This window comes from Hordeum vulgare, chromosome 4H (genome assembly GCF_904849725.1).
Source record: "Hordeum vulgare subsp. vulgare chromosome 4H, MorexV3_pseudomolecules_assembly, whole genome shotgun sequence".
NCBI lineage: Eukaryota > Viridiplantae > Streptophyta > Magnoliopsida > Poales > Poaceae > Hordeum > Hordeum vulgare.
Window position 1 is genome coordinate 399,629,987 of NC_058521.1, and position 24,136 is coordinate 399,654,122.

General features: G+C 45.9%; 1 protein-coding gene across 4 annotated transcripts; it reads right to left on the reverse strand.

Moving 5' to 3' along the window:
* Positions 1-11,181: 11,181 nt before the first annotated feature.
* On the reverse strand, positions 11,182-13,547 carry LOC123448728 (protein transport protein yos1-like). Of its 4 annotated transcripts, XM_045125711.1 has the most exons (4): positions 13,438-13,541; positions 12,961-12,999; positions 11,917-12,044; positions 11,182-11,738 (listed from the first exon to the last, which is right to left on the reverse strand). In XM_045125711.1, exon 4 carries the CDS (start codon positions 11,734-11,736, stop codon positions 11,500-11,502), a length of 237 nt encoding a protein of 78 aa, XP_044981646.1. In that variant the 5' UTR covers positions 11,737-11,738; positions 11,917-12,044; positions 12,961-12,999; positions 13,438-13,541; the 3' UTR covers positions 11,182-11,499. The 4 variants fall into 4 exon arrangements, with proteins under 4 accessions (XP_044981646.1, XP_044981643.1, XP_044981644.1 ...); XM_045125708.1 differs by lacking the exon at positions 11,917-12,044 and having other exon boundaries at positions 13,438-13,547; XM_045125709.1 differs by lacking the exon at positions 11,917-12,044 and having other exon boundaries at positions 12,932-12,999.
* Positions 13,548-24,136: the final 10,589 nt, after the last annotated feature.

The window sequence follows — 24,136 nt, forward strand, 5'->3', positions numbered from 1 at the left end:
CAGTAATGTACCGGGAATGACGAATGGGTTCCGGATCTTCACCGGTAGGGGGGACCACCCACCCGGGAGGTCCCAAGGACCTTGGGGGTGGCCCACCAAGTAGGTGGGGTCAGCCCAAGGCTGTCTTGCGCAAGAGAGAAAGAAAAAACCAAAAGAAGAGAAAGAAAAAAAAGGGAAAGGTGGGAAGGAAGAGAAGGACTCCTCGTTCCAATCCTAGTTGGACTAGGATTGGAGGAGGACTCCAACTCCTCCTTGGTGGCGCAGCCCTTGGGGCTCCTTGAGCCTCAAGGCAAGCCTCCCCTCCCCTCCTCCTATATATATGGAGCTATTAGGGCTGATTTGAGACAACTTTTGCCACGGCAGCCCGACCACATACCTCCACGGTTTTTCCTCTAGATCGCGTTTCTGCGGAGCTCAGGCGGAGCCCTGCTGAGATTAGATCACCACCAACCTCCGGAGCGCCGTCGCGCTGCTGGAGAACTCATCTACCTCTCCGTCTCTCTTGCTGGATCAAGAAGGCCGAGATCATCGTCGAGGTGTACGTGTGCTGAACGCGGAGGTGCCGTCCGTTCGACACTAGATCGGAGCGGATCATGGGACGGATCGCGGGACGGTTCGTGGGACGGTTCGCGGGGCGGATCGAGGGACGTGAGGACGTTCCACTACATCAACCGCATTTCTTAACGCTTCTGTTGTGCGATCTACAAGGGTACGTAGATCGGAAATCCCCTCTCGTAGATGGACATCACCATGATAGGTCTTCATGCGCGTAGGAAAATTTTTGTTTCCCATGCTACGTTCCCCAACATACAGAGTGGTACGGTAACCCTGTCTTGGAGGTCATGTTGTTGAACAACAATGAACCTACGAGCTATGGAGAAGCGATGGTGGGCCCGAATTCCGACAAATGGCTGGAGGCCGTGAAATCCGAGAGAAGATCCATGTATGAAAACAAAGTGTAGGCTTTGGAAGAACTACTTGATGGTCGTAATACTGTTAAGTACAGATGGATCTTTTAAAGGAAGACAGACGATGATGGTGAAAGTCGCCATTAAGAAAGCTCGACTTGTCGCAAAGAAGTTTTCGACAAGTTCAAAGAGTTGACTATGATGAGACTTTCTCACTCATAACGATGCTAAGAGTCTGTTGGAATTATGTTAGCAATTGTTGCATTATTTATGAAATATTGCAGATGGGATGTCAAAACATTGTTTACTCGACGGTTTCCTTTAGGAAAGGTTGTATGTGATACAACCAGAAGGTTTTGTCAATCCTAAGGATGCTAACAAGTATGCAAGCTACAACGATCCTTCTATGGATTGGAGAAAGCATCTCGGAGTTGGAATATATGCTTTGATGAGATGATCAAGGCTTTTGGGTTTATACAAGGTTTATGAGATCTTGTATTTCCAAAGAAGTGAGTGGGAGCACTATAGAATTTCTGATAAGTATATGTGGTTGACATATTGTTGATCGGAAGTAATATAGAATTTCAGGAAAGCATAAAGGGTTGTTTGAAAGGAGTTTTTCAAAGGAAAACCTGGATAGAGCTACTTGAACATTGAGCATCAAGATCTATAGAGATAGATCAAAACACTAAATAGAACTTTCAATGAAATGCATGCCTTGACAAATTTTGAAGATAGATCAACAAAGAAAGAGTTCTTGGCTATATTGTAAGGTGTGAATTTGAGTAAGACTCACAGCCCGACCACGGCAGAAGAAAGAGAAAGGACGAAAGTCATCCCCTATGCCTTAGCCATAGGCTCTATAGTATGCTATACTGTGTACCGCACCAGATGTGTGCCTTGCCATGAATCTGTCAAGGGCTACAGAAGTGATCCAGGAATGGATTACTGGACAGCGGTCAAAAGCTATCCTTAGTAACTAGTGGACTAAGGAATTTTTCTCGATTATGGAGGTGATTAAAGAGTTTGTCGTAAAGGGTTACATCGATGCAAGCTTTGACAGTAATATGAATAACTATGAGTAGTAAACCAAATTCGTATAGTGGAGCACTCATTTAGAATAGTTCCAAATGGTGCGTGGTAGCAGCATCTATAGGATGACATAGAGATTTGTAAAGCACATACGGATCTGACAAGTTCAGACCCATTGACTAAAAACCTCTCTCACAAGCAAGATATGATCAAACCCCATAACTGTATGGGTGTTAGGTTCATTGCAATCACATAGTGATGTGAACTAGATTATTGACTCTAGTGTAAGTGGGAGACTGTTGGAAATATGCCCTAGAGGAAATAATAAATTGGTTATTATTATATTTCTTTATTCATGATAATCGTTTATTATCCATGCTAGAATTGTATTGACTAGAAACTCAAATACATGTGTGGATACATAGACAACACGTTGTCCCTAGTGAGCCTCTAGTTGACTAGCTCATTGATCAAAGATGGTCAAGGTTTCCTGACCATAGACAAGTGTTGTCACTTGATAATGGGATCACACCATTGGGAGAATGATGTGATGGACAAGATCCAAAACTATGAACGTAGCATATGATCGTGTTAGTTTATTGCTTCTGTTTTCTACATGTCAATGTATATGTTCCTATGACCAGGAGATCATGCAACTCCCCGACACCGGAGGAATACCTTGTGGGTTATCAAACATCGCAACGTAACTGGGTGACTATAAAGGTGCTCTACAGGTATCTCCAAAGGTGTTTGTTGGGTTGGCATGGATCAAGACTAGGATTTGTCACTCCGTGTGACGGAGAGGTATCTCGGGGCCCACTCGGTAATACAACATCACAACAAGCCTTCCTAGCAATGTGACTAAGGAGTTAGTTATAGGATCTTGTATTACGGAACGAGTAAAGAGACTTGCCGGTAACGAGATTGAACTAGGTATGGAGATACCGAAGATCGAATCTAGGGCAAGTAACATACCGAAGTACAAAGGGAACAACATACGGGATTAACTGAATCCTTGACATAGAGGTTCAACCGATAAGAGATCTTCGTAGAATATGTGGGAGAGAATATGGAGATCCAGGTCCCGCTATTGGTTATTGACCGGAGAGTGTCTCAGGTCATGTCTGCATAGTTCTCAAACCCGCATGGTCTGCACACTTAAGGTTCGGTGATGTTTCAGTATAGTTGAGTTATATGTGTTGGTGACCTAAGTTTTGTTCGGAGTCCCGTATGAGATCCCAGACGTCACGAGGAGTTTCGGAATGGTCCGAAAACGAAGATTGATATATATGAAGTTGGTATTTGGATTCTGGAAGGTTTTCGGGCATTGTCGGCAGTGTACCGGGAGTGATGAATGGACTCCGGGGGCCCACTGGGTGGGCCCACCACGCCCCAAGGGGTCCACATGGGTTTATTGGATGCACAATAAGGCTTAATGGGCTGACAAGTCATCCAAGGAAAGCCCATGAGGAAAAAAGTAGAACATCCAAAAGAGGTGGGCAATTTAGGAAGGAGTCCTAGTCCAAGTGGGATTGGAGGAGGACTCCTCCCTCCTCCACTTCGGCCGAGCCAAGGAGGCTCTCCTTGAGCCTCAAGGCTAGCCCCTCCCTCGTCCTATATATACTAGAGGGTTTTAGGGTTTTTGAGACACAACTTTGCCACGTGCAACCCTAAACCTCTACTTCGTAGTTCTTCCTCTAGATCGGATTTTGCGGTGCTTAGGCGTAGCCTTGCAGGAATAGATCACCACCACCACCGGAGCGCCGTCACGCTGTCGGGGAACTCATCTAAATCCCCGTCTCTCTTGCTGCATCAAGAAGGCGGAGATTGTCATCGAGTTGTACGTGTGCGGAATGCGGAGGTGTCGTCCGTTCGGCACTTGATCGGGACGGATCATGGGATGGATCATGAGATGGTTCGTGGGACGGTTCGTGGGACGGATCGTGAAGGCGTACCACTACATCAACCGCGTTTATTAACGCTTCCGCTTAGCAATCTACAAGGGTATGTGGATCCGATCTCCCTCTCGTAGATGATCATCACCATGATAGGTCTTCGTGTGCGTAGGAATTTTTTTGTTTTCCATGCAGTGTTCCCCAATAGCAGGTACCTGCTGAAATGGAAACACCTTCTCATCAAAGTAAACGTGTCGCAAGGTGAATACACTGTGGGAGACAGGATCATAGCAGCGGTATCCTTTTGTGTTAGGTGGGTAGCCGAGGAAGATGCAAGCGACGGAGCGCGGTGCGAGCTTATGGGGCGTGGTGGCGGCGATGTTGGGGTAGCAGAGACATCTGAAGATGTGAAGCTCAGTGTAGGAGGGTGGGGAACGAAAGAGGAGATGGTGAGGAGCAAAGTTGCCGCGAGTGCGTCAAGGGCGAATGTTAAGGAGAAGGAATGCGGTGGCGAGGGCGTCAGGCCAAAAGCGCGGAGGCACATTGGCATGAAAGAGAAGCGTACGAACGCAATTGTTAAGAGTGCGAAGGATGCGCTCATCTCGACTATTCTGTTGCGGAGTGTAGGGGCAAGTGAGACGAAAAATCATGCCATGTGTGGTGAGGAGAGTACAGACAGCCAGGTTGTCGAACTCCTTCTCATTGTTTGTTTGGAACGCAAGAATGAGACGCCCAAACTGCATAGATACGTAGGAGTAAAACGCAGCAAGGATGGTGATGGCGTCGGATTTGCGCCGCAATGGAAAGGTCCACACATAGTGCGAAAAATCATCAAGAATGACAAGATAGTAGGAGTAGCCCGTATTACTTGCAACAGGAGAGGTCCACACATCACTATGAATTAACTCAAAAGGGTATGAAGCCACATGAGAAGAAGCATGAAAAGGGAGACGAGTATGTTTGCCGAGGCGACAAGCGTGGCAAGAGTGATTCTCGTTCTTATTACATGTGAAAGAAAAACTGCGAAGAATATGATGAAGAGTGGCTGGGTTGGGATGACCCAAACGAGCGTGCCAAAGGTCCACCCCGGTGGCGAGAACGACAGGAGCGGCGGAGGTGGAGGAGGCAGTGGAGCCGACCGGGTAGAGATCTTCAGGACTGTCACATCGGTGAAGCATCATCCGGGTACGGGCGTCCTTAACAAAAAAACCAAACTCATCAAATTCAACAGTAACAAGGTTTTCACGTGTAAAGTAGCGAACGAAAACGAGGTTTTTGATAAGGTCAGGAGAAACTAAGATCTTGGATAAAGAGAGGGGTGTGAAGGAAGAGGGAAAAGAAGCATGTCCTATATAAGTAATGGATAGAGAAGAACCGTCATCGACGGTGATGCGAGTAGAGGTGTTTACGGGATAAGAGGTGTGGAGAGTACCGGGATGAGCAGCCATGTGGACGGTAGCACCGGTATCCATATACCAGTCACCACCGCCAGCGTAGTTTGTCGGTGTAGGGGTGGAGCGTAGCGTCGCAAGCAGGGACGGCTCCCAGGGGGCGGGGGATGAAGGGTTGGCGTGGCGGAAGCGGTGGAGTGGGGAGGCGGCGGCGGCGCGTGAGAATGCGCGGCGGCGGCTGCGGAAGAGATGGCGTGATGGCGGCGGCTAGGTCAGGATCGTGGAGGAAACTGATACCATGTAGAGGATTAGGTTTAGGGTTGTGCAACACACAATGTTGATTGGGTGCACTAGACATGCATATATAGGTACAAGATGGGCCTCTACCTCAACTATACAAGGAACTAGGAAAAAAGTCCAATAACACAATATAGATGCATAAATATATATTCAACACTCATCCCATAGTAGAAGAATACCACCGCGCATACTCACAGCAGGGCACTGGGCAAATCTTATCATCCCGTAGCCACCTAGGAAAGCAGCAACCGAAGAATCAACAACTTCAAGCTTCGATTCCTGTTGACAAAGTAAATAGCGCGAAGAAGTAGAAAAGTTCAACCCACATACAGACTATTCATTCAGGAACATCAAACAGATAGCACAACTCCAACCGGAGTCCTCATAGCCTTGCCATGTCACACCGAGGTAGTAGCAGCCAACAGCAGCAGCTAAAAACGTCCAACACAACACATGGGAGGTTTTGTCTAACATTAGGAACTAGACTACATCAGCATGCATCCAGCCATCCAGGTCCATCAGGTTGCTTCATCATGATCTATCGTTGAAAAGCCGGGAAGAGTTTTAATATAAAAGCAGGGTCCGTACCTCTCTTTATGCGGATGACGCGGCGGTCTTCATTGACGCCGATCAAGAGGAATATTGACCGGCTATCTCAAATCCTTCACTGCTTTGGCAGGGTTATAGGCCTAGCAACCAACTTCCACAAGAATTCGATCGTTTTCATGAGAAGCGGCGACATCAACTTGACGCCCATCCTCCACAGCCTACTGGCCAAAAGATCATCCTTCCTAATGAGATATTTGGGGCTCCCTCTCTCTATACGGCAATTGAAGAATGTGGACTTTTATTTTTTGGAGGAGAAGGTGGCAGCTAAGCTCACCCCTTGGGATGGTGGCAACATCACTGTCATTGGACTCACGGCTCTAGTCAAATCGGTCCTCTTCTCCCAAGTGTTTTATTACATCATGCCTCTCATCGTTCCTTCGAGCACCCTCCACGGTACCAATTGGAAAGAGCTTTCCTTTGGACGGGATCTGACAAGACAACAGGGGTAAAATGCTAGGTCAATTGGGACTTGGTGTGTAGACCATACGAACGTGGAGGGCTTGGAGTGCTTAACACACAAAAGCTCGCGCGAGCCTTGCGGTTCGAATGGAAAGAGCCCTCCAAGTTATGGGTTGGCATGGGCAACCCCTGCGACGAGAACGACCTCAACCACTTCTACGCTTCCACCACCACCATCACGGTGGGGAATGGTGCAAGAACCCCATTTTGGGAGTCTTCATGGCTCTTTCCATTGCCATCACGGTGGGGAATGGTACAAGAACCATTGCCGAACGGCAGACTTCCTCGCCGAGTTGAGGAATAAGGTGGAGTGGTGCACCACCCCGGTGGTGGTGGCTGGTGATTTTAACCTCATTAGGTGGGCTTCTGATAAAAGCTCACTAAATGTGGACCGGCCCCGTATGCGTCTATTTAATGATTACATTGCGGATCTAGCGCTTCGTGAGATAGCCCGCGCTGGGGCGAGGTTCACGTGGTCTAATAAACAGGTCGACCCCATCCGAAGTGTCTTGGATCGGGTCTTTGTGTCAGCCCAATGGAAAGTGATGTTCCCTCTTTGTGGGCTTAAGGCGGTCACGCGGATTGGCTCCGACCATACCCCCCTGATTTTCTCGACAAGGGATGGGTCCCCTCCGAGAGTCCGTCGCTTCCGTTTTGAGTCTTTCTGGCTTGAGCAACCTGGTTTCTGCGAACGGGTTCGTGACCCCTGACGTCTTTCGGTCTCTTCCACGCCACGCGTCTTCTGTGCGGTAGATGTGTGGCACCATTGTGCTAAGTTGGCTCGCCAGTCTATGAGGGGATGGGGTGCAAACCTGGGCGCTGACCTACGGGCCCGTAAAGGGGCCCTGCTTGGTCAGCTTAAGGCGCTAGACGACCTGGCCGATGGGCCGAGGCTGTCCCCGGACGATTGGCTCCGGAGAAACTCCCTCGATACCTCGCTCATGGACATCTTCAAGAGCGAGGAACTGTTCTGGCAACGTCGAGGGGGTTAGAACTGGCTCCTGAAGGGTGATGCAAATACCGCCTACTTCCAGGCCATAGCTAATGGTCGTAGGAGGAAATGTGTTATTCCTTTCCTCTGGGATGGGGATGTTCTCCTGGAAAGCCCAGAGGACATATCATCCCATATTTACTCCTTCTGTAAGGAGTTGTTCTCAGCTGAGCCGCGTGGAGGCGCCTCCCTGTGTGAGGACTTACTCTCCCGTTCTCCCCGGAGGAGGTGGGGCAGGCGATCGCCTCTATGAAGGCGTGCTCGGCCCCGGGGCCGGATGGCCTCCCGGTTATCTTCTTCCAGCGATTCAGGGAGACCATGCGCCCGGTTATAATGCCCATGTTCTAGGAATTCTATATCGGCACCCTGGACATGGGCAGGATTAACTTTGGCGTCATTGCCCTCATCCCCAAAGTAGTTGGGGCTTCGGACATCCGACAATTCCGCCCCATCACGGTGATTAATGTGTTGGCGCGAATCTTTGCTAAGGTTTGTGCTACTCGTCTGTCCCCTGTGGCTGAACGGATTGCTCACCCCCTCTAGTTTGCATTCCTGAAGGGCAGGAGGATTCATGATGGGATCCTTGCTCTTCACGAGATTGTTCACGAGGTGGCGTCCAAGGGGCTCAAGGGGGTCTTCCTTAAACTGGACTTCCAGAAGGTGTATGACCGCCTCGATTGTTCTTTTTTGAGGTTGGTTATGGAACGACGGGGCTTTGGTGATATGTGGTGTTCCTGGATAATGCAGCTCGTCAGATCTGGTAATACGACGATCAATATAAACGGTGAAGTGGGCCCCTTCTTCCAGGCGTCTAGAGGGGTAAAGCAAGGGGACCCTATTTCCCCCCTTCTTTCAACCTCGCCGTTAACGCCCTTGCTGGCATCTTGGATAAGGCCAAGCTAGTCGGCCATATCCAGGGGGTGGTTGGTCACCTCATTTTGGGAGGTGGTGTATCCCATCTGCAATATGCGGATGACACCATGATCATGGTCGGTGGCTCTGACTCGGACATTGCTAACCTTAAGTTCCTACTGCTCTGCTTCGAGGAAATGTCTGGACTTAAGATTAACTTTGATAAGAGCGAGGTTGTGGTCCTGGGCTACTCCGACGAGGAGCAACGCATGATTGCGGACCAACTGAACTGTAAGCTGGCTGTCTTCCCCATCTCCTATTTGGGGATGCCCCTGGCCGAGTCCAGGATCTTGGTGAGTGGTTTCGATCCGCTGGTAGGACGAGTAGCGTCCCGTGCGGAGCCCTGGTGCGGCAGGTTCACGTCTAAAGGAAGCAAGACCGTCCTCATTTCCGCTAACCTTGCGAGCCTCCCCATGTATATGATGGGGATGTATATCTTGCCAGAGGGTGTGCATAGCTCCTTCGACAAGGAGCTGGCGAGGTTCTTTTGGCAGGGAGGGGACGGTAGGTCCAAATACCACATGGTGAAGTGGGTCGATATCTGCTTGCCGAAGGACCGTGCGGGCTTGCTTCGATGCTGCGATGGGTGTGGCGGATTCTGCAGGGAGATGGAGGTCTGTGGCTACAATTGATCGAGGCCAAATACCTTCAGGGTAGACCCCTATTGGCCTGCTCTCTCGCGACTGGGTTGTAGTTCTGAAAATCTATTCAAGGCATCAAGGATGAGATTAGGCTGGGCCTTCGGTTCTCGGTGGGTAATGGGGCTGGGACCCAGTTTTGGTTAGACCCATGGCTGGATGGGGAACCGTTATGCCTGCGTTTCCCGAGGCTTTTTGCTATTTGCGGTGACCCTGCCGCACTTGTCTCCTCGACTGCTCGGGAGGATGGATGGCATGTTGTGTTTCGCCGCCCACTCGGTCCAGCCGAGGTCCACGAGTGGGAAGCCTTGCAGGTAACGGTGCCTTTCCCAGCTTCGTCGGATAGAGATTCTGTGTCTTGGGGCCTTTCTCCTTCGGGAGAATTCTCCGTTAGCTCGGCGTATTTGGCTCTGTGTAGGGTGCCGATCCTTCCATTGTTATCCCCACTTTGGAAGGCTCCGCTGCCCCTGAAGATTAAGATCTTCGTCTGGCAGCTTCTCCGTGGCCGCCTGCCTTCAGGGACTGAGGTACTGAAACGCCACGGTCCGGATAACGGCCTCTGCCCCCTATGCCACGTCCTGGAGACTGGAACCCATATTCTTTTCTCCTACGTTGTGGCTCAAGCCCTTTGGGGCTTTGTGCGTGAGGCTCTGGGACCGGAGTGGGAGGCCCATGACCTCGCAGAATTTCTGCAAGTAAGGGCCAACCAGGCTGGTCGTAAGCGCCGTCTGTTCTGGCTGATTTTCGCAGCGCTGACTTGGACTCTTTGGACGACTTGCAATAAGATGGTGATTGAGCGGGTGTTTCAGCGGCTTGCATCTGACTCGTTCTTCAAATTCCTTGCCTTCTTGCAGCATTGGCATCCGCTCGTTAGGCCCCGAGACCGCGATCGACTTCAGGGCTACCTGGACGCGCTGCTGATGTCCGACCGACGGCTCTCCCTTCGCCCCCTTGATGCTTAGCTTGCCCTATGTTGGCTTTTCGCATTTTCTGTTTTCTTTCTCCTTTCCTTGGGCGTGATTGTGTTGTTGCCCCATCCATTTTTTGGTCTACTATTGTGTTGGACGTGGATCGTTGAATGTTGGTTCGTATGCTTTATATATAAAGCGGGGCGAAAGCCTGTTTCGAGAGTCTTCATGGGTTAATATCTAGAAAACCAAGGAAATAGCTTCACACATTTTTTAGGCTTCTTCGCGCAAAACTTGGATGGTCACAGAGGCGCTCAACAATGGGGCATGGGTGGCCAAGGTCAAAGTCTCGGCCAACTTCACCATGAAGCATTTTCGGCAATTTGTGACCCTTTGGTCGACCATTCAAGGCCTTCATCTCGATGAGCATGCTGAAGATGATATTCTGTGGAAGCACACGAACAACGGGCAATACTCCGCAGCCTCTGCCTACAGGGCCCAATCCCTGGGTTCGGTCTACTCACCAATGAAGCAAATGATATGGAAAGCTTGGGCCCTTCCCAAGGTCAAGTTTTTCTCCTGGTTGGCTACCCAGGACCATGTTTGGACCACCGACCGGCTGACCACCGACCTCTGCCCACTCTGCAAGCAGGTCCAGGAGTCTGGACCTCATCTATTCTATAAGTGTCGGTTCACACTCCGTCTTTGGAACATGATGAACGACTATCTTCACTTGATCGATTTTGATACTTCAGGTTGGCATTTGGGGAATTCCGTTCGTGACTGGTGGACCAAGAAATCTGACAGAACACGCCCAACAGGAAGGCCTTGGCATCCCGCGTCTTTCAACTCAAGAATACTCAAACAATAATCTTGCTCAACAAAATCAAAGGAGAGAGCAAGCTTTGGGTTGCTGCAGGAGCAGAAAAATTGAACACCATTGTATCAGGAGAGTGAGCTCTATTTAGGGTTCGGACTTGTAACACAAATTCCATCCTCTTCTTAATTAATATATGAGGTAGATCTTTTGCCTCCTTTAGAAAAAAACGGAAAACAAGAGACCGGGCTCAAAATGACTCCAACGGAAAAGGAGGATATACAATCAACAATTATATGTATACAGATAATAAGACAAAACTGCAGAAAACTACACCAAATAATGTCTTCAACAGTAAGCAGTACCACTGTTTAAATTAGACTGCACATTTTACATGGTGATGATCAGGGCAGCGTCCGTGCATACCCCAAACCAATAGCAACAGATGCATGCATGATTCATAAGTCGTAAGGGAGGAAAGATACCCTCAGAGTTGGAGGGATTTGCAGCAACAAAACCAACAGCCCACATTCAAGTCAGCGTGAACGTCCTTGCCGCAAGTTTTGAACATGATTAGATTATACATAATGCTGGAACTGAAATCAGATCAACCCAACAGCAGAGACACGAGAAAGAGCCTCAGCCTGACACCATTTTCACAACAATGATAAGAACATTAAGCGCTATCAAGGGCATCCGCAGAAACTGAGTGGCATAGATGAGCCCCACGATCTGCCCCTTCAACGACTTTGTTTGCCCATTTCCTGAAACTTCAGACATGCTCCATCCCCTGGGACCAAGAAAGCGGTCTTCATTCAGGATAGCCAAAGAATTTGCAAGAAGCAAAAAACCCTCCAGCAGCATCCACAAGCCCATCTCTGTATATGAATACCACAACTCTGTTAGTTGAAATTTTTGGTACTTGTGTGCCACCACTCACTAGACCATCATAACTTAACTAACAGACAATTCTGCCCGCACGGATTCATCGTATCGAAGTAACATTATCTTGTGAAACGTAAACATAACCAGACAAACAAATACACTAACACATACGTTATGACTTCCACCAGGCCCCGACGTGGCACTAGAACGTTAATGGTACACCATAAAGTTTCTCCGTATTGGATGTCTGTATCGGAGGCCCGCATTGTATTTGTTTCAATTCCAATTCAGCCAGGAAACTGTAATGGACATGAATACAAATTCAGTTGTTTGGATGTCTATTAAATTAGCTCACGGAACCGTCCTGAGGTTTCAATATGGAATCATGTTTGAGTGTCAAACTATGGAGTTGCATAGCAACATTAGTATATGCATGAAAACAGAAGTTGTAGAATGTGTGACTATAATTGGATGATTATATAGTAAAAAAAATCATCAAATATTCTAGAAATCGAGGACCACACTTCATACACAACATCGTGCAAAGATCATGGAAATTTCTTTTAGTTAAGGCAACTCATCATAGCAAGTTACTTCTGACCCATCATACATTTCTTTCAGCAAGTACTTCCTATGAACATATCGAAGCTCCTTCATCACTAAAGCACCGTACACTCTTCTGTGCTCTCTGCGTACTAAGATAAGCTAGGACAAGACAAACCGACTCAACATGCATCCTGTCAATATGATCCTTTTCCTTTTTCTTCTTTGTTCTCTTTGGTAACGGAAGCAATCAAATTCATTTGTGACATGATGCAGCTACAATGCACATGTATCATGTTAATTTTGGGCTAAATTCAATATAACCATGCATCATTCAATATATAATACATGACAAGCATGCATGATATCACACATAAGCAAGCATCATATCCATCAGACAAAACCACACAAGAATGCACCAGACAACCACATAAGCATGCATCAGACCACCACATAAGCATGCATCATACTCCCTCCGTTCCTAAATATAAGTCTTTTTAGTGGTTTTTACTGGGGACTACATACGGAGCAAAACGAGTGAAGATACACTCTAAAATATGTCTATATACATCTGTACGTAGTCCCTAGTGAAATCTCTAAAAAGACTTATATTTAGGAACGGAGGGAGTATACATTATCTTACTGGTGCACAATTTTGCATCATCATCATACCTCAGATCGGCCTAGAGGGGTTCCAATTTTTGAGCCAACCTGCAACAAGAGAACACAACATTGGTTAGCAAATGAATATGAACAAGACAACCAGGGGAGGGAGGGAGAAAAAGTAGAGGGCTGGCTACACAGAGGAGGACCAGGAGCTAAGGAAGAAGGGTGGAGGAAGAATTATGGAGGAAGAAGGGGAGCCGTTGTGGTGGACCAAGAAGGGGAGCCCTCTTGGTTATGGCCTGCGGCAGCGAGGGCGGAGGGCCAAGGGAGAAGAGATGGCCTCCGGCGGAGGGCCACCGCAGTTCGCAGGTCCAGGAAGGAAGGGAAGGGGCGACGACGGATGGGACTGCAGCCGCGGGCTGCAGTGGTCAGATGGAATCTGACTGCGGCAAGCAGCGCCGGAGAGAACGGAAAGGGATGGCACCGGAGGAGGGCAAGGATCAGCTGCGGAGGAAGAAGGGAACTGAAGGGCGAAGACCATACCTGCTCCGCCGTGCAGGATCTGCCTGGGCGCTGCGTCGATCTGGCTGCCACCTCTGTCCTCTCTCGACCCCTTCCTCTGTCTCGTGGTGGAAGGAGGAAAGAAAAGGCCCGAAACGTTTCTTTTTGCAGCCAATTAGGCCGAAATTGAAGGTGCAGGCCTCTGTATTTTATTTTATTTTTGAACTGTGCAGCCTTCGTATTGCCGCGATGGATGGGGTAAATCCCTATTCGCCGCATTATGTGTCTAAATGTGCAGGCTTCGCACAGGGGCTCCCACGCTGCGTTTGGTAATGCACCGGTCCATTTACATGCCAACAGCTTCGGTTTTGGGAACCTTGTAGAGGTTTTCAACCGGTTTTTTTCGGTTTTGATAACTTTCTAGAAGATTTCCAGAACTAGTTTTTTATTATTCTTTTTTGTTTTTTTTCTGTTTCTGTTTTAACAATGTTCTGAATTTTGAAAAAATGTTCCGAAATTTCAAAAAGTGTTTTGGATTTAAAAAATATTTCAAAATTTGATAAATGTTCCAGAATTTTAAAAATGTTCAAGCAATTAAAAAAATGTTTCAGAATTTTAAAAAATGTTTCGGAATTTTAAAAAATGTTCTGGAATTTTTAAAAATGTGAAAAGAGGTTAAAATTTTAAAAATGTTCCAGAATTTGAAAAAATGTTTCAGAGTTTGGAAAAATATTTTGGAATTTGAAAAATGTTCCAAAATTCAAAATATGTTCCAGAATTTTAAAAAAATGTTCAGGAATTTTAAAAACTGTTCCAGAATTCAAAAACATGTTCCAGATTTAAATAAATGTTCCGGAATTTAAAAAAATGTTCCAAATTATGAACAAATGTTCTGAAACTAAAAAATAATATTCTGATATTTTTCCTGAAATGTTTCAGATTTTTTAATTGCTGATCGCTAACATCTTTTTTGTGGTCTTCACATTCGCTACTGGTGGCTAACTTGGGCAGGCCCAGTCGGGGCGACCCCCTGTGCATCCGCTCGGCAGTTGCCGCAACCAGCGGCGCATAGGAGGTCCCATGAGTGGGCCCGTGCAGGAATCTTCTATTTACCGCTCGCAGGGAAAAAAAGAAGGCAAGGGAATTTAATGGGCTGCTCCATTAGCGCTTAACTGATTCCGGTTTTGGGAATTTAGAGGTTTTCGATCGGTTTTTTTGTTTTGGCAAATTTCTAAAAGGCTTCTAACCGTTTTTTTCGTTTTTTCTTTATTGTTTTCTGTTTCTTTTTCAAAAAATGTATTGGATTTAAAAAAATGTTTCGGATTTTCAATTACTTTTTTCAAATACAAAAAATGTTTTTTCTTTTTAGAAAATGTTATAAATTCAAATACTTGCAGTTTTTCAAAAACATTCAGAACTTCAAAAAATGTTTGTAATTTTTAGAAAAAGTTCGTTTTTTAGAATAATGCTTGGCATTTTAAGTAATTGTTCTGCATTTTCAAAAAATGTTTAGTATTTTCAAAAAAAGTTTGAAATATCAAAATTTTGTTTAACTTTTAAACTAAGTTCATGTCTGAAATTTATTCTTAAATTTTCAAAATGTTCTTGATTTTAAAAAAATGTTACAAATTTCAAAAATTGTCGTTTTAAAACATTGTTTCACTACCTAATAATAAAACAAATATTATTTTTGCCCGTCCGTCGTTTGGCGCTTTTGCAAAAAAGCCCTTGGTGTTTTTGCTATTCAACCCGCAATACGTTTTTAAGTGATACAAACACAAAAACATTTCATTTTTATAGGAACACCCGTGTAATGTTCAGAATTTAACCTGCAGTGCTGACCATAAGTCAACCAATCGTTACACGTGACATAAAAGAAAAAAAGAAAACCGAGCCACGCTCACGACCCTGCCTCTCGATGCCATCTCCATCTCCATTACATCATCTCGCCCCGCCCTTCACCGCGCGTTCCCGCAGTCACCGCACATCCCCGGCGCGCCGCCAGCTCCTACCATGCCACGCCCCGCCCCGACTCACGACGCGCCGCCCGAGATCGTCGCATATCCCCGGTGCGTCGTCACCTCGCACATCACCGACCCTCCGTCGTGCATCCACGATGGAGCGCCGGTGAGCGTCCCCACCGAGGTGACTCACCTCGCCACCGTAGCCGCCCCCTAGCATCTCTGCCATCGTCTCGTGCTGCCGTGTACAAGGTCGAGTACTCCTTCCCAGTCATCATCTCAGTGTGGTTCGTCCTCATCGCCGATATCGGGGTGTACAACCTCGCCCCCATGACGCTACCGTTCTCAGGGACCCCAACCCCAAGTACATGGTCGGCTACTTCCGAAGGAATGGCAAGGAGGCGTGGCTCTCTCTCGGGGGCGTCATCCTTTGCACTAGAGGTACGATGTTCAACTTCAGTCTGTGAGATGCCTGTCTTTCTTTATACTCACAAAATAGAGGCCATGTTTGCTGACCTTGGCCAGTTCAACATCAATGCCATTCAGGTTCGTCGGCCACTACCAATTTTTGACAACATTCATATTCATTTATAGCACAATGGTTCAGAGCGGAGACTGGATTTATTTTTCTTCATTTTCTGGCATGTTGCGGCTGAGCTTCAGCTTCATCATATTCCCCACCGTCGAACATAGCCAGGCATCCTACCTGCACGAATTTCCGCAAGACGTCAACGACACCTTCTACAAATCTATCCCAGGTAGGGAGCAGTCACCACCGTTTTTTTCACTTATAGTTTAAGAAAAAGTGCTAGCAAATCGCTAAATGCCCGAGCCACACTTAAGCTTTGTCCTCTCGAATCTCCTTGTCCAATCTCATTTTTCTCAAGTTTTGTGTAGCTTTGGCGGTCCGTCCTGTCCCGTCCCCGTCCTCACCGTCGTTGATCACCCGCGCCCATCTCGGCGCCGACACCACCGTGGTTAGTCTCCTCTTCTTACTTCTTTCTAAAAGAAAAAAAATTCTTACTTGTATGATTTAGATAGATACTTATGTAATTTTCTTACTTTTATTATTTTTTGTTATTATATAGGACGATGGTTTTGGTATCCACCTCCGTCGGTCCTCGTCGTGTCTATAATTCGGATGTGGTATATATTATATTTTATAACTATTTGTTTTATTTAGTGTTTATGACAATTATGCCGACCAACATGACATAGATTTTTAATCTAGAAGGTATGTGAACCAGAAATTCCAATCGACATAGAAATTCTTGCCGAGAAGTTTAATTTGGTTGAAAAAGAAAACAATTACTTGAAAGAAAAATTACAAAGAGTTGAAGAGGAGAAGATGATATTGGAGTTGGATGTTGCCAATGTCATAGACGATCACAAGATCAAGATGGATGCAATGCGCTTGAAGATTAGTAAGATTAGAAAATATGCCATTCATACTGAGGCTTTGTATCATTATGTCGTTGGATCAATTGGTTGCATTTGTTGCTGCATTTAAATTTTATAGTTTTAATGTATGTTCTAATTAGATGCTCTAGAGAGCTATATGTTGTTCAATAATGAGAACTAGGTATGAACATTATGTATTTATTTTGGTCACTACTGTACTTTGGCTTTAATGTGATGATGAATTTCTATTAATTTGACCACTTCTCTATTCATGATATGTCGTAATGGTTTTTTAATACACTTTATTATATAATGCACGCAGATGAACCGATAATGGATGTACGGTGACCGACGCACCTCCGAGTATATTAAGGGCCTGCATAATTTTCTCGAAGCGGCTGAGGCAAACAAGCAGAATGGTTTTATGCATTATCCATGTACTGTCAGTGGGAACACAAAGGCTTTCTCCGACTATAAAGCCCTTCACTTCCACCTGCTTCAGAAGGGTTTTATGCCACACTATAATGTTTTGGACCAAGCACGGAGAAAGAGGGGTTATGATGGAAGACAACGTAGAAGAAGAGGATGATGACAACTACCTGCCCCCTGAATACGGTGATGCTGCAATGGGGGAAGCTGAAGATCAAGAGGAACCAAACGATGTGTGCGATGATGATCTTTGTCGGGCCATTGTTCATGCACATAGAGAATGCGAAAGTGAAAGGGAGAAGTTGAAGTTCGATCGCATGTTAGAGGATCACAAAAAAGGGTTGCACCCAAATTGCAAAGATGACAACACAAAGCTCGGTACCACACTGGAATTGCTGCAATGGAAGGCAGACAATGGTGTATCTGACAAGGGATTTAGTTCGCTATTGAAAATAATGAAGAAGAAGCTTCCAAAGGATAACGAATTGCCCGACAGTACGTACGAAGCAAAGAAGGTTTTATGCCCTCTAGGATTGGAGGTGCAGAAGATACATGCATGCCCTAATGACTGCATCCTCTATCGCGGTGCATACGAGGATTTGAACGCATGCCCGGTATGCGGCCCATTGCGGTATAAGATCATAAGAGATGACCCTGGTGATGTTGAGGGCCGGCGCAACGGAAAGATGGTTCCTGCCAAGGTGATGTGGTATGCTCCTATAATACCACGGTTGAAACGTCTGTTCAGAAACAAAAAGCATTCCGAGTTGATGCAATGGCACATAAAACATCGTAAGAAAGACGGGAAGTTGAGAGCACCTGCTGACGGGTCGCGGTGGAGAAAGATCGAGAGAAAGTGGAGCGACTTTACACGTGACCCAAGGAACGTACGGTTTGGTTTAAGTGCAAATGGCGTTAATCCTTTTGGGGAGCAGATGGCCTGTGACTCTATGTATGTATAGCCTTCCTCCTTGGTTGTGCATGAAGCGAAAGTTCATTATGATGCCAGTGCTCATCCAAGGCCCTAGGCAACCCGACAATGACATTGATGTGTACCTAAGGCCATTAGTTGATGAACTTTTACATCTATGGAATGGAAATGGTGTACGTGTGTGGGATGAGAACGAACAGGAGGAATTTGACCTACATGCGTTGCTGTTTGTAACCATCAACGATTGGCCTTCTCTCAGTAACCTTTCAGGATAGACAAACAAGGGATACAACGCATGCACACACTGTTTAGATGACACCGACAGTATATATTTGGACAAATGGAGGAAGAATGTGTACCTGGGGCATCATCGATTTCTTCCGACCAACCATCAGTGTCGAAAGAAAGGAAAGCATTTCAAAGGTGAGGCAGATCACCGAAAGAAGCCCGCCCCTGTACTCATGATCACATACTTGATAAGGTCAATGATTTACAAGTAATATTTGGAAAGGGTCCTGGCAGACTATCTCTTCCGAATGACGATGCAGGACGCGCCCATGTGGAAGAAGACAACTATATTTCCGGACCTACCCTATTGGAAAGACCTAGAGGTCCGCTCTGCAATCGACGTGATGCACGTGACGAAGAATCTTTGCGTGAACTGCTTCTTGGGAGTGTATGGGAAGACAAAATATACGCCGGAGGCACGGGAGGAACATCAACATGTGCATGAAAAAGACGACATGCATCCAAAGCAGTATGAAGGTCCTGCCAGCTACACTCTTACCAAAGAAGAGAAGGAAATCTTCTTTGAATGTCTGCTTAGTATGAAGGTACCCTCTGGCTTCTCATCGAATATAAAGGGAATAATAAATATGGCAAAGAAAAAGTTCCAGAACCTAAAGTCTCATGACTGCCACGTGATTATGACGCAATTGCTTCCGGTTGCATTGAGGGGGCTTCTAACGGAAAATGTTCGATTAGCCATTGTGAAGCTATGTGCATTCCTCAATGCAATCTCACCGAAGCCGATCGATCCAGAAATCCTGCCAAGGTTAAGGAGTGATTTGGTGCAATTTCTTGTTAGGTTCGAGCTGGTGTTCACACCATCCTTCTTCAATATCATGAAGCACGTCTAGTTCATCTAGTTGATGAGATTCTCGTTCCGGGCCATGTATTTCTACACAATATGTTCCCCTTTGAGAGGTTCATGGGAGTCTTAAAGAAATATGTTCGTAACCGCGCTAGACCAGAAGGAAGCATCTCCATGGGCCATCAAATAGAGGATGTCATTGGGTTTTATGTTGACTTCATTCCTGGCCTTAAGAAGATTGGTCTCCCTCAATCGCGGTATGAGGGGAGACTGACTGGAAAAGGCACACTAGGAGCGGACTCAATAATGTGTACGGACGGGCATTCTTGGTCTCAAGCACACTACACAGTTCTACAAAATTCTATCTTGGTGACCCCGTATGTCGATGAACACAAGAATATTCTGCGCTCCAAACACCCGAAGCGGTGTGACGACTGGATTACATATGAACACATCAGGACTTTTGGGAGTTGGTTGCAAAAATGTCTGATGGGTGACAACACTGTTTCTGATGACCTGTACTCGTTGGTTAGGGGACCATCTTTGACTGTATTGACTTAGCAAGGGTACGAGATAAATGGGAATACATTTTACACGATCGCCCAAGATCAAAAGAGCACCAACCAAAACAGCGGTGTCTGCTTTGATGCAGCAACCAAGAGGGGAAAGGACACATATTATGGTTACATAGTGGGCATATGAGAACTTGACTATGGACATGATTTCAAGGTCCCTTTGTTTTAGTGCAAATGGGTCAATCTGTCAGGAGGCGGGGTACAGATAGACCCATAGTACGGAATGACAACAGTGCATCTGAACAATCTTGGGTACAGAGACGAACCATTCGTCCTAGCCAATGATGTGGCACAAGTTTTCTATGTGAAGGACATGTCTACCAAACCGAGAAAAATAAAATATAAGGTAGCGAATACATCATACGATGAGCCAAAGAGTCACATAGTTCTTTCAGGAAAAAGAGACATCGTGGGATTGGAGGGCAAGACATACATGTCTATAGATTATGAAAAGTTTCTTGAAATTCCTCCCTTCAAAGTCAAGGCTGGCCCAAGCACCCTGATAAATGATGAAGATTATCCATGGTTACGGCGCAATAAGCAAAGAACACACGCGAAGAAAAAGTGAATAAATGAAATGCCTTTTGTAACAGATGAGTTTTCGTATGAAACCATGATACTTTGAAAGAGATTGTCCGATTTGTACACGAAGTGCATCCAGTTTTTGTCGTAACCCTCTCAAATTTTTAGCACAATCTATGTGGGTGAAATGATGATACCATGCCAACTTTCAACATTTTCATAGTTCATTTGTAGTGCTTTTCAGTTTCATGGTCATTTAGCTCAAAAAAAATCAGTAAATGCATGAAAAATACCAAATGAAGTCAGAAATTGTTGAAAATTGATGATGTGACTTTGAATGGTGAATTTTGAACACACAAAAAGTCTTGAGTTCAAATAAGTTCAAAAAAATGAAATCCCTTTGTAACAGATGAGTTTTCGTATGAAACCCTAATACTTCGAAAGAGATTGTCCGTTTTGTACATGAAGTGCATCTAGTTTTTGCCGTAACCCTCTCAACTTTTTAGCACATGCTATGTGGGTGAAATGATTATACCATGCCAACTTTCAACCTTTTCAGAGTTCATTTGTAGTGCTTTTCAATTTCGTGGTCATTTTGCTGGAAAAAAAATCAGTAAATGCATGAAAAATACCAAATGAAGTCAGGAATTGTTTGAAATTGATGATGCGGATTGGAGTGGTGCATTTTGAACACACAAAAAGTCTGGAGTTCAAATAAGTTCAAAAAAATGAAATCCCTTTGTAACAGATGAGTTTTCGTATGAAACCGTGATACTTCGAAAGAGATTGTCCGTTTTGTACATGAAGTGCATCCAGTTTTTGCCGTAACCCTCTCAAAATTTTAGCATATGCTATGTGGGTGAAATGATGATACCATGCCAACTTTCAACCTTTTGTGAGTTCATTTGTAGTGCTTTTCAATTTCATGGTCATTTAGCTCAAAAAAAATCAGTAAATGCATGAAAAATACCAAATGAAGTCAGAAATTGTTGAAAATTGATGATGTGGCTTTGAATTGTGCATTTTGAACACACAAAAAGTCTGGAGTTCAAATATGTTTTAAAAAATGAAATCCCTTTGTAACAGATGAGTTTTCGTATGAAACCGTGATACTTGGAAAGAGATTGTCCGTTTTGTACATGAAGTGCATCCAGTTTTTTCCGTAACCCTCTCAACATTTTAGCACATGCTATGTGGGTGAAATGATGATACCATGTCAACTTTCAACCTTTTCAGAGTTCATTTCTAGCGCTTTTCAATTTCATGGTCATTTAGCTAAGAAACAATCAGTAAATGCATAAAAAATAACAAATGAAGTTAGAAATTATTGAAAATTGATGTAACAGATGAGTTTTTGTATGAAACCCCGATACTTCGAAAGAGATTGTCTTGTACACGAAGTGCATCCAGTTTTTGCCGTAACCCTCTCAATTTTTTAGCACATGCTATGTGGGTGAAATGATGATACCATGCCAACTTTCAACCTTTTGAGAGTTCATTTGTAGTGCTTTTCAATTTAAGGGTCATTGAATTCAAAAAAATCAGCAAATGCATGAAAAATACCAAATGAAGTTAGAAATTGTTGAAAAGTGATGATGTGGCTTTGAATGGTGCATTTTGAAAAACTTTGTGACCTCAAAGCAAAAAAGAATCACTAAAAAATAGTAAGCACGAACAAAATCAAATAAATAAAGTAAAAAACAAAACAAAGAACTAGATTTTTTTAAATGCCACCTACTCGGCCACCACGGCGTGAATACAACTAGAAACCCAACCAGCTGGTTGGGCTACGATTTAGGCCCGCAGAAGGCCCAATAGACCCACAGGCAGTGACACATTAGGTCCGGAAGCATGCAGAGGAGAGGAGCTCGATAGGGTGTGCGCAACAGCGCTTATAAACCATTCGCGAGCTCTCTCGGCTAGCGAGGTGGCACTAAAAATTTGGCCCCGGGCAGCACCACACTTTGGTCCCGGTTGGTGGCTCCAACTAGGACCAATACCACCCTTTCGTCCCGGTTGGAGCCGCCAACCGGTACTAAATGTATATTCTTCCCTCCCTTTTGGGTTGCTGAAAATTGACCGTTAGTCCCGGTTGATGGTTCCAACCGGGACGAAATGGTGGCATTGGTCCCGGTTTCAGCCACCAACCGGAACCAAAGGTGTTCGCATATATGGTGGGACTTATCAAAATTTCCACCAACTCCCATTTCCCCCGTTCTCTTCTCTCCTCATCGTTGGCGTCGGCCCCGAGCCCGTCCTAGTCACCGCCGGCCCGAGGCTCCTCCATGAGCCCGTAATCGTCGTCGCCATCGCCCCCAAGCCCGTCGTCGCCCCGAGCCCATCGTCGTCGTCGTCGCCCCCGAGCCCGTCATTGTCGCCGTCGTCCCAAGCCGTCGCCGCCCTCGCCCCCGAGTCCATCGCCATCGCCGTTGTCGTCGTCCCTGAGCCCATCGCCATCGCCGTCGCCCCGAGCCCGTCGTCGCCCCGAGCCCATCGCCGCCGTCATCGCCCTGAGCCCATCACCGTCGCTGTTGCCCCCGAGCCCATCGTCTTCGCTGTCTCCCCCAAGCCCGTCATCGCCCCGAGCCCGTCGCCACCGGCGTGCGCCTTCTTCCCAAGCCCGTCATCGTCGCCGCGCCACTCCGAGCCCGTCGTTGTCGCCCGTTGCCGCTCGGAGACCGTGCCACCCCGAGCCCATCGCCGCCCCTCGCCCGTCGTCATCGTATTTGTACATTTTCTTTTACATTTTCAAATATTCACTATGCATTTTTGTACATTTTCAAATATTCACTATGTACATTTGTTTATGTACATTTAAGAATATCATGATAGCTGTTTCTAGTTTATGATTATACATAAACAAATAGTAAAATAGAACTCATGTCTACTCCATGATTGGTACCAAAATAGGACTCCTATAGCTAAGATGACATTTAGTACAACATCTTTGGTATGGGTCCTGGAAATTTTTTTGAACATTGTTGGATCATGTCCTATTGCTAACCGATTTTGGTGATACCCCTCCAAGTAGTGACGAGACACTTAGCGATGAAATTGTAGAATCTGTGACTTGCGAAGATTCCTTCATGGATGAACTAAACACACCCCTCCAAGTAGTACGAGACACATTTTTTTGTTCATAGAAGAAAGTTTTTTGTTTATAGAAGAAAGTTTTTTGTATAGAATCCGTTGTTTGACATTCATGAGAGAGGCGGTCCGGACATCGGACATTCATGTTTGTATATTAATTGCCATGTTGTAATATTTGAAGAAACTATGGATCCAAGAAACTTGGAACAAGAACAGTTGTTGGGTGAGATAATCCGCGACGGAGGTGAGATCTCTTGGTATCTCAACGACACCGATGGTCTGGAAGGAGAGGATGATGGCTCCGGTAAACGAACAATGGAGGAGGAAGGACATGATTATGATGGCTCCGGTGACCGAATTGTGGGAGAATGTTGCATGGGAAACAAAAAATTTCCTACACACACGAAGACCTATCATGGTGATGTCCATCTACGAGAGGAGATTTGGATCTATGTACCCTTGTAGATCGCACAGCAGGAAGCGTTAAGAAATGCGGTTGATGTAGTGAAACATCTTCATGTCCCTCGATCAGCCCCACGAACCGTCCCACGAACCGTCCCGCGATCCATCCCAAGATCCGTTCCGATCTAGTGCCGAACGGACGGCACCTCCACGTTCAACACACGTACAACTCGACGATGATCTCGGCCTTCTTGATCCAGCAAGCAAGACGAAGAAGTAGACAAGTTCTCCGGAAGCGTGACGACGCTCCGGTGGTGGTGACAATCTACACCTGCAG

Bases quoted from the DNA above. Each gene is read 5' to 3' on its own strand.
- LOC123448728 (XM_045125708.1), bottom strand. From the start codon at position 11,736: ATGGGCTTGTGGATGCTGCTGGAGGGTTTTTTGCTTCTTGCAAATTCT.